Source organism: Dama dama, chromosome 5 (assembly GCF_033118175.1).
Source record: "Dama dama isolate Ldn47 chromosome 5, ASM3311817v1, whole genome shotgun sequence".
In the NCBI taxonomy this organism is placed as follows: domain Eukaryota; kingdom Metazoa; phylum Chordata; class Mammalia; order Artiodactyla; family Cervidae; genus Dama; species Dama dama.
This window is the reverse complement of record NC_083685.1, coordinates 84,845,476-84,855,640: the sequence shown is the minus strand read 5'-3', so window position 1 is coordinate 84,855,640 and position 10,165 is coordinate 84,845,476. Positions and strand designations below refer to the sequence as shown.

Below are 10,165 nucleotides of genomic sequence, written 5' to 3'. Positions count from 1 at the left end.
AGGCGCGGAGTCCTAACCACCGGACCGCCACAAGAGTCCCCCTTGTGTGTTATTTTAAGGCATACGTTTGTTCCAGTATCACCTCGTAGTCTGTTATTCGACAAGGTAGTTAACCGGGAGGCGACTTGGTCCGTCAGGACTTTCCATCTGGGAGCAACTTCCAACGCCCCCAGGTGGTTCAAGCAGTGCGCAGCCAAAACCTACTGAACTAGGGCATACCATTCGAAATCTGAGCGAAAGAAAGGCCTTTTCTAACCATATAACCTATGTTTATAAGGCCTCTTTCTCTTTCGCTTCCTAACCTCGATTTATATTAGATCAAGTCAAGTGAGAAACAAGACTGTAATCAGGACCGAGCGGGTAGGCTCAGCTTCCACCCCCATCCCGATCGCGGCATTGGTACTTCCTCTCCTCAATTCCCTCTCAATAATGGTACTGTCCACGGAGGGGGGAACGGGAAGGGATTCTGAAGTCCTCCGAGTTCGGAGGCCGGTCCTAGCACAGAGTCACCCCTCGAGTCGCGGCGCTGTCGTACCGCCCACTGCCCTCTGATTGGCTGCCGAGGCCCCGCAGTCGAGCCCAGCGCGCCGCGCCGCCCTCACTACAGCTCCGGCCGCCGCGCCGACTGGGTTTCGTATACCTTGTTCTCTGCGGGCTGTGGGGGCTTCGCGCCGCGGCCGTTAGTCATGTCGGGTAGGTGACTTCTTCAGCGAGCAGCGGCAGCAGCGAGAAGGGGCCCGGCGGGGTTGGGCCGTCTTCCCGCCCACCGGAGGGCCCCGAGGGAAGCCTCCGGCCCTGAGGGAGGCTGGGGTGGGGGGGCCGCCGCGGCCGCCGCCATGTTGGACTGAAGGGACGCACGCTCCCAACGCTCTCCGTCTGCAAATCTCGGCGGGAGCGCCTCGAGCCCCCTGTCTCTTGACCCAGCCCTTGGAACTTGAGGCGACGTGCCGCCCCCGGGGGAGGGTGTGTGAATCGGGGTGGGGGCGGAGGCCGCTACGCCATCGTAGGGGCGGGGGGAGCCCGTGATTAGAGCATCAGCCGGAGAGAATCGGTGCTTCTGGTTCTCCGCTTCGCCTCAGATCTTTCAGCGAGGCCTCAGGCCAGTCGTCTCGCCGTCTCGTCCCTCAGTTTCCCCATCCGTGAAGTGGAGCTGGGCCTTCCTGACTCACCCATTCATCAGGTGCGGGCCTTGATGCTCTAGGAGCCCTTTTTAAAAGGATGTTGCCTGACACGAAATCCTACATGTCGTCATTCATGTAGTAGCCTCCCGGATTCGAGTTGGGGGTGTTTGCATCTAATTCAGCTTCCTGTTCACCCTCCTCTGTCATCTTCTCAGACCCTCTAAAGTTGTCTCCTCACGAGCTTGAAAGTGAGCTTTGTCTATTATTAATGGGCTCGTGTAGATGCTTGTTGCATTTATGTTGAAACATACAAACGAAAGGAAACGTAATCTTCCACCAAGCACCTAAAATGATGCGGGGACCCCCCCCCCCCCCCCCCGCCTCCCGCCCCCGGCTCGTTGTGTGGAGGAGACAAAGAGGCCTTGGTCTCATCAGGACAGCCCATTTAGTCTGCTAAAGCAGAATATACATCTGGGAGGTGGATCTGCTTTTTTTTTTTTTTTAAATTCAGACTTTAAACGTTTTATTTTGTATTGGAGTATAGCCGATTAGCAGTGTTATGGTAGTTTCAGGTGAACAGCAAAGGGACTCAACCATAGATACACATATATCCATTCTTCCTCAAACCCAGATCGGCCCTTGATTTAGCATTCTTAGGTGCCACACAAGGTCCTCTGTCGTTGGGTACATCACAGGCTGCAAAGACAGACTCAGCTTTCCACTTACTAGAAACCATCATAAGAGGTGGAAAAGCAGAACACGTCCCCGAAAGCTAGGTGATTGGGATGAAAATGACAACTGGCAGAGTATTATACATTTTTTTTTTCCCAAGGGAAAACCTGTTGATAGTGAAAAAAAAAAACCCCTTTTCTCCAAGTAACCCAGTTTTGCAGAAGGGTGGAAATGTGTGACAAAAAGAAAGCAGGCTAAGAGGAGACCATGTTAGCAAGAATGGTTGGATCAAGGAATGATAAACATTCCTTATATTAACATGGATATTAAGTCAGAATGTTGATTTTTTGGGGAAAGGGGCAAAAGATACCTGATGTAAAAGGGTATTAATTGCACAGAATTAATCTCTTTAATTCTTGCTCAGTTGAGAAGTAACTTCTTACCCCGAAGTACATGTTGGGGTATATTTAATTAGGTGCATAATTTGGAGTGAAGTCTGGTAAAGTTCCACAGAAGAACATGTAAACACACTCTAAGGAGGGTGTGAAATCCCTCTATGATTTAAAAGGTTCTCCTCCCTTCAGGGAGAAATTTACCATTTCAGTGGATATAGTTCTCATTAAGAACTATTGACCTGTCTTGATTTTTTATGTGATTATTGGTTTAAAGCAGTGGCTTATTTTTGTAGGACTGGGTAGCCTTTATGGAAAATTAAGTTTTAGAGGTGTACTGTTTGCAAAATCCAGGATTTTCAGCATGTCATAATAGTGTGTGAGCTGGTTAATGCATTATTACTGCTCTTCAAAATTACCAAGACAGTACACATCCTTGTTGTTTGGTAATTTGAGTGTTTTTGTTCTTTCTTTTTTTTTTTTTTTCCTTTTTCCATGGGCTTTTATTTATTTTTTTTTTCCAGTGGGTTTTGTCATACATTGATATGAATCAGCCATGGATTTACACGTCTTCCCCATCCCAATCCCCGCTCCCACCTCCCTCTCCACCCGATTCCTCTTGAAACATCCCACCCTCGCCTTCTCCCACAGAGTTCAAAAGTCTGTTCTGTATTTCTGTGTCTCTTTTTCTGTTTTGCATATAGGGTTATCGTTACCATCTTTCTAAATTCCATATATATGTGTTAGTATGCTGTAATGTTCTTTATTTTTCTGGCTTACTTCACTCTGTATAAGGGGCTCCAGCTTCATCCATCTCATTAGGACTGGTTCAAATGAGTTCTTTTTAATGGCTGAGTAATATTCCATGGTGTATATGTACCACAGCTTCCTTATCCATTCATCTGCTGATGGGCATCTAGGTTGCTTAATTTGAGTGTTTTTGATACTGAAATTGACTTTTCATGTCAAAAGGAGCTATTTAGTAATTTGCTTGTTTCTACATTGTCAACTAAATTAAGAATTAACGTCTAATTAGTGTTAGATAATATTTGTACATTTTGCAATTTGCGTATAAAAATAATACTTTTGACTTGATATAAAAATAGTGATGTTTTTGACTTATTCTTGATGAATGTTTAAGTTAATAAATTTAAAAGAGCAGACTCCCTCCTAAACAACTAATAGCATTCAGTTTAGGTAAATCCGTTAAACATTCCAAACTATACTTACAAATTTATCAAATTGACTCAACCACTCTAGTTGCCTGACAAGACAGATTTATAAATCTAGTAAAATAAGTGTGTACATAATCAATAAGTCAGAATTGTAAATATTGTGAGTCAGACTCTCAGATAAATATTAGCTGACACCTTTTAAGTTAAAGTCAAATCTGATATCACTTACACATATAAAAGTTACAAAGTCAAGATACTTCTTTTGGCAATAGGGCAGACTAAGATAACTTGCAAATATTCTGTCTACAGATAACTAAAAATGCGGGAGCTTAACATAAAACAAAGGGTGGGCTTCTGCTGCAGGAAGTGAAGTAGAAGCCAGCATGGTAGGCATAGAGCTGACTTGGTGGTTTCCCTGAAGAGGAGGGTGTAGGTCACAGTATTCAGAGAGTTGAGTTTATTGCTCAAGTAACTAAGCACAGGAGATGAAGTCTTGAGACCTTTAGAGCCTTATAGTGGGAGCTGAGACTCTTACATAAACCCTGGATGTTTAAAGGACTGTATCTTCAGTGAAAGAATGAACTAGGAAAAAACCTTCGTATCAGCATAGGAGATAACAAACCTGGGCCTTGAGTAAGAGGGAAAAAAGTCTTTTTCCAAGAATTTGTAACCTGGGAACTGGGCTTCATAGTTTCAGTGTACATTTAGACTAGTTATGAGATCCAGGAAACCTCAAGCCAAGAAATTTAATGTAAAAGTTTGTTCTAGATTGGCACTAATAACCTTGGGGTTCTTAGTAGAAACAAATGAAAACCTTTTTTGAGTAAATTTCAGGGTTTGGGTCACTAGGAATTTTATAGGAAAAACCTTGCAGTTCACAGTAATACATTGCAGAATTCTGAGAAACAGCTCACCGAAATGAGTGACAAATGGTATTTGAACCCCTAATTAGATGGTTTGGACAAGAGTATTAAAGGTTTAAAATTATTGAAAACCTAAAAAGGAATCAGCCCTAAGACCAAGACTTGAAAAAAGGTTACATAGATTTGAAAAAGAACCAAGTGTAACTTGTAGAGGTGGAGAAAGTGTCTAAGTTGAATTGCAGATGAACCTAGCTGGAAGAGATAACTAGTGAGGTAGGAAATAGATGGGGTTTAATTAGCAGTTACCCGGGATTCAATTCAGAAGGTTAAAATGAAGATTGAGAGGTTAGGAAATGTGGGAGGAACTGTCCCTGGTAGTCCAGTGGTTAAGACTTGGCGCTTCCAGTTCAGAGGGTGTGGGTTTGATCCCTTGTTGGGGCACTAAGATCCCACATGGTCTGGAGTGCAGTCAGAAAGTTTAAAAAAAAAAAAAACCGTGGAAAGTAGATTGGGAAGCTCTGATATACATCTGAGTTTGAGAAGGAGAAAATGGTAATTGATAGTTGAGAATTTTCCAAAATTGATAGATCAAAAAGCAGTAGTCTCAAACATGAGACATAAAAGTCAGTTCATACTTACACATAAATGTGAGACTATGAATTTATGAAATACCAGTAACAAACCTAGCAGAAGAAATAGGGAAATGGTAAGATTGGTAGATTTCTTAAAAGTTTTAAGAAGCTGCTAAATACTGAAGTGGTCTTTGAAGTTTAGAGGAAAAAGAACGTGTGACCTTGAATTTTTTATCCCAATAAAAGACAGTACCACTTTCAGGCATTTACTGAAGGAACTCATAAAAAGAAATCCAGAAGGGAGGAGTAGGATGCAAAAAAATGTAGAGGAAGTAAATGCAGTAGATAAAAAAGTATTGACTGTGGGATTTTGAAGATTAAAATGATTACATTTAGAGTTTTTATAGTGGAAGCAAATGATACAGGAAAAAACGTGGAAGCAAAATAATAGATGAAGGCTGTAATTGGCATTATAGCATTAAAATTCTTATATTCTAGTGGAGGTTGAAGATCATTTTGAACTTTGTCAAAAATGTATGTTAAAAATTGAACATAATCTTTAAATTAATGAATGGTAATTTATTACAAGAACAGAATTTGAGCATCTAAAGCAATAGAGGGGGAAAAGAGGAAAATCCAGTAGAAGGAAGCGAAGGAGTTGGGGGAATAAAGGCCCTGGTAAGTAGAGAGTCCAGTATAGGCTACTAGGAATAAATAAAAAGTAACAGTAGTGAAAATATGAAAACATCAATTGAGAGATTTTCCACATTGGGAAAAATTGATTTAGATACATGCTTTCAAAAATGATACAAAAAGTGAAAATGTTAGTCACTCAGTGATGTCCCACTCGACCCTGTGGACTGTAGTCGGCCAGGCTCCTTTGTCCATGGGTTTATGCAGGCAAGAATACTGGAGTGGGTAAGAATTCCCTTCTCCAGGGGATCTTTCCGACCTAGGATTCGAACCACGAGCTTCTGCATTGCAGGCAGATTCTTTACCATCTGAGCCACCAGGGAAGATGTCTAAAGCATCAGAATAAGAAATGTTAAGAAATAAAGAGATAGAAAAAGACTAATCAGGCAAACATCAACCAAAAGGAAGATTGCTTGGTTACCAGTCAAAAGAAAGTTTGGACATTTTTAATGATAGTCTTCATGTAATGTTAAAAGGAAATTCACCAGGAAGGTGTAAATGTGTACTTTTATGTGCCTGACAGTATAGCCTCAAAATGTAGAAGCAAAAAACACTGTTAGAAGAAATTGACAAATACAGTCAGGGAATTTTAAGTTTAAACATACCTCTCTGTGTAATTAATAGATCAGGTTGATGAAACAGGAATAGGAATGATAGAATTAACAAGCATCTTACAGGCAATTCTTTGAACATTTAGAAAATGCAGTTCTTTTCAAGCACATAGGGGGCATTTATGAAAGTGAAAGTATTTACCAAGGGGAAAAGCAAAATCGTGACAAATACCTAGAATAGAGAAAACCTTTTCTGGCTGCAATGGAATATAATTAGACAGAACCACAAAGAGTATCAAAACCCTGTACACTTAGAAGTAAAAGCACTTCTGAATAATTCATGGGCCCAGATATAAGGCTCAAGTGCCAAGTGCTTAATAATGAGCAGTTGTTTGAAATGCCTTAGAATTTATTTTTTGTCATACAGTTTATAAACTGATTTTCTCTGAATGTAAAACATGTATACTTTCTTAGTCAAGTATACTAAGAGCTAGACTTGTTGGTCAATATGCTTATTTCTGTCTTCTAGAGTTTTAAAGTCAGCCAGCTAAAAAAGCCATATTTACTCTTTCAGAGAGCAGAAGTGACTGGGTTAAGAGGTTTGATTCTTAATAGATTAGGGTCCTATAACATGTGTGCTGTGTACTTCTATGATTCTTGCCTGAGCCAAAGTATAATAAGATCTTGGACTCTACTCTGTTGCTGGGAGAACCTACATCAGTGCCTTGGGATATAATTTAACCTAAAGCTTTATATCCCCAGTGTTGTATATTTGTTTCACTTGTACACTCCCTCCTTCCACTGTAATCCTTTTTAGTTTCTGAATTGGTTGAAACTAATTTCCTTTGCCATTTGATAGAAGCATCTAATCTTTTAGATACATCTGGTCTTTGAGATACATCTAATCTTTTTATGATCCAGGTAGATTCTGTATTCTTTTCATATATTTCTTATTTGATTGTTAGCTACAAATCTAGTCATTTTATTATTACAGGCTTGTGTGTGCTAAGTCACTTCAGTCATGTCACTTCAGTCATGTTTGACTCTTTACAGCCCTATAGACTGCAGCCCACCAGGCTCCTCTGTCCATCATATTCTCCAGGCAAGAATACTGGAGTGGGTTGCCATGCCTCCTCTAGGGGTTCTTCCCGAGCCAGGGATCGAACCCATGTCTCTTAATGTCTCTTGCGTTGGCAGGCAGGTTCTTTACCACTAGTGCCACCTGAGTATTATGGGCAGTGATGCACAATTTTTTTCCACCTTGGTTAGCCACCAGGGAAGCCCACTTCTCTTTTCTAGTAGGTAAGTCATGTCCGACTCCTGTGATGATACTGTGGACTGTAGCCCACCAGGCTCCTCTGTCCATGGGATTTCCCAGGGAAGAGTACTAGAGGGGGTTGCCATTGCATTCTCCAGGGGATCTTCCCGACCCAGGGGTCAAACCCGCAACTCTTGCATTGGCAGGCGGATTCTTGACCACTGTGCCACATGGGAAGCCCCAATTCTTTTACTCATCACTAATAAAGGTATGTCATTCATTTGAATCTGAGGAGAATCCCAAAGGATATATACTAATTGCCCAAGTCCCTGAAAGCTTTGATAAAGTTGGGGTTAAACAGCTGACTTAGCTTTTTACCAAGTCTTCAGAGATCTTTTTGTTGCTACTGACAGCCAGAGCAATCCAATCCAAGGGAGTGGTATATGTTCTTAGAGTGTGTATTTTCCTTTTTTTAATCCTGATTAGTTTTAACAGATGTCTTTTTGTATATAAAGATAATATAGCTTGAGCTTTTGAGTTTCTGTTAAAAGGATGGGTTTTTCACTGATTGTTTCTCACTTATTTACTTGATTTTTGTGACATCAGGACATATTTGTAGAGTAGTTATTTTCAGAGATATTACTGTAAATAGCCAATACTATTGACACAGATTTTTCCTTGCACTGTATTTTTAACTTCTAGTTTTCCTTTCTGTAGTTACTTTTTATAATATTTTCTTAACATTTCATCTGTAAGAGCTAAAGTCAGCCTTTGAGGGAAGCCTACTTTTAAATAAGATTAAACATTCTTTTTATGTGTTTTAGATTCTGGAAGTTACGGTCAGTCTGGGGGTGAACAGCAAAGGTAAAGTATATGCACATTTCAATAATACCATGAATGAGTAGAACTGAGAAAAAAAGATATATTTAGTCAGGTGTCCCTCTTGAGATTTGGTATCTTGATGTCTTAAAGAGTTGTCGAGGGGAAAGAGTTGGCCTAGGTACATAGGTGCTGTAACATATTTTTCTTTTTTTAAAAGTCTGTTTCAATCAGTAAATATAGATGCCCCCTAGAGATTAAAACAAATCTCACAGGTATTGTAAAGATTGTTTCCTTTAAGAAAGTTTTTAGCAGAAATCATTATTAAAAGGATTTAAGCAGTTAACTATAACAGCTTCTTAGAAAAAGCATTTTTTGGATGGTATATAATATGCTAACATGTTTCTGGAGTGGATTTTCTTGAAGCGCTATGATAGAAATGTTTAGTGTTTTTAAAAGGCTCCTTGCTATGCTCACAATAAAAAGTCTATTTTTATGTGAATACATTCACATGTAGTAGGATTCTCTTGCTTAACAGAAATATAGCCTTCAACTTGTACTATAAATGTTTTGTAGCTCGGTGTGAGATTTTCAGGAGAGCATCTCAGATATCTCTGTCATCAAGTTTTAAGCTTAGTGAAAACAAAATTGACTTTTTTATTCTCATAGGATAGACCCTCGTAGTAGGCAACTGGCAAATGTTTATTCAATGAAATATATTTTATAAAGTTAAATTTCTTTTAGTACTTGATAGCTCTAAACTAATAAGTTATTTGGCAGATGTTTTATTTTTCTTTGGCACATATTCAGAAAGTTTATTTCTGACTCGTTAAAGCTTATATACAATAACATTAAAGTTCAAATCTGAGGAAGCTACGTGTATTCATTCAGTTAAAAACTATATGCCAGGCTGTGCTGTAACGCGGGGGGTACAATATACTTTTACTCTGTGATAGTGCTCTGAAGATATACATACCTCTATTACTGAGGCACTAAAAATTGGACATTTAGTGCCACACTGTGCCTTTTCTAGGATCTTAGAGGCAAGTTAAGGTAAATGGTAGGAAGAAATTAATCTGTCAAAGCACAGTTAAATTGATTGAAGCTCTACCTTGGAGTCTTTTTTTCTTTCACTTCACATATTTATTATGGGTCTTGCTACCATTCTATCCCCAGCCTCCTACCCATCCAAGCATAATTCTCTTGGGATTTTCTAGCTGTGGTGGTAAAGTTTTTTTTTTTTCTGCACAACAAGCTTATTTTTATTTATTTTTATCTTGGGCAGCGTTGAGTCTTAGGTGTGGTGAAGTTTTTTTTGTGGGAGATTATCAAAGCAAAACTTCTGGTGATTGACATTCAAGAGGTCTTGAAATGACTTCATTTATGTCTTTGACTGTCTTTGGTTATCACCTTTTGGTTAGACTTTAAGAGGTAGGCAGATTGACCATTTTTCAGGAAAGAAGCTTGTATTTGAGTTGATAGTTGAAAATAAGGATAGAGTTCTTTTAAGCTTTTAAATTCTAGCACATTTCTTTCAAGTAGTACGTCTTTCTTTTACAGTTATCCTTCCTATGGAAATCAAGGCAGCCAAGGTTATGGACAAGCACCACAAGTAGGTTAAATATAAATTGAGTTCTTTATAAATAGTTTTAATATTAAATATGCAGTGAAACTTGTATTTATCTAAATTTCAGAGCTATTCTGGCTATGGACAAACTACTGACTCTTCATATGGACAGAACTATAGCGGCTACTCTGGTTATGGACAAAGCCAATCAGGTTGGACTGATTTGTTAAATTTACTGTTTTAGATGTTAAAAAATCAGAACCTTTCCTAAATGTGTATCCATTCTATCTTTAGGTTATTCACAGTCCTACAGTGGTTATGAGAATCAAAAGCAGAGCTCATATAGCCAGCAACAATCTTATAATAACCAGGGACAGCAAAACATGGAATCATCAGGAGGGTAAGGAAACAGTAAAGTACTGGGGTTGTGTTGGGAAGTGAAAGGGACACTTTGGGCATTAAACAGTTTTCACTAAAAAGTC

At 39.5% G+C, this 10,165-nt stretch overlaps 1 protein-coding gene across 2 annotated transcripts in view; it reads left to right on the top strand.

Moving 5' to 3' along the window:
• Nucleotides 1-571: 571 nt before the first annotated feature.
• TAF15 (TATA-box binding protein associated factor 15) overlaps nucleotides 572-10,165 on the top strand; it is a 30,167-nt gene continuing 20,573 nt past the window's right edge. For both annotated transcript variants that reach the window (XM_061142767.1, XM_061142766.1), the window contains exons 1-5: nucleotides 572-693; nucleotides 8,122-8,161; nucleotides 9,677-9,728; nucleotides 9,811-9,895; nucleotides 9,978-10,083. In XM_061142767.1, the coding sequence (XP_060998750.1) occupies nucleotides 687-693; nucleotides 8,122-8,161; nucleotides 9,677-9,728; nucleotides 9,811-9,895; nucleotides 9,978-10,083 (290 nt within the window). In that variant the 5' untranslated portion in view covers nucleotides 572-686. The remainder of the gene's footprint in view (nucleotides 694-8,121; nucleotides 8,162-9,676; nucleotides 9,729-9,810; nucleotides 9,896-9,977; nucleotides 10,084-10,165) is intronic.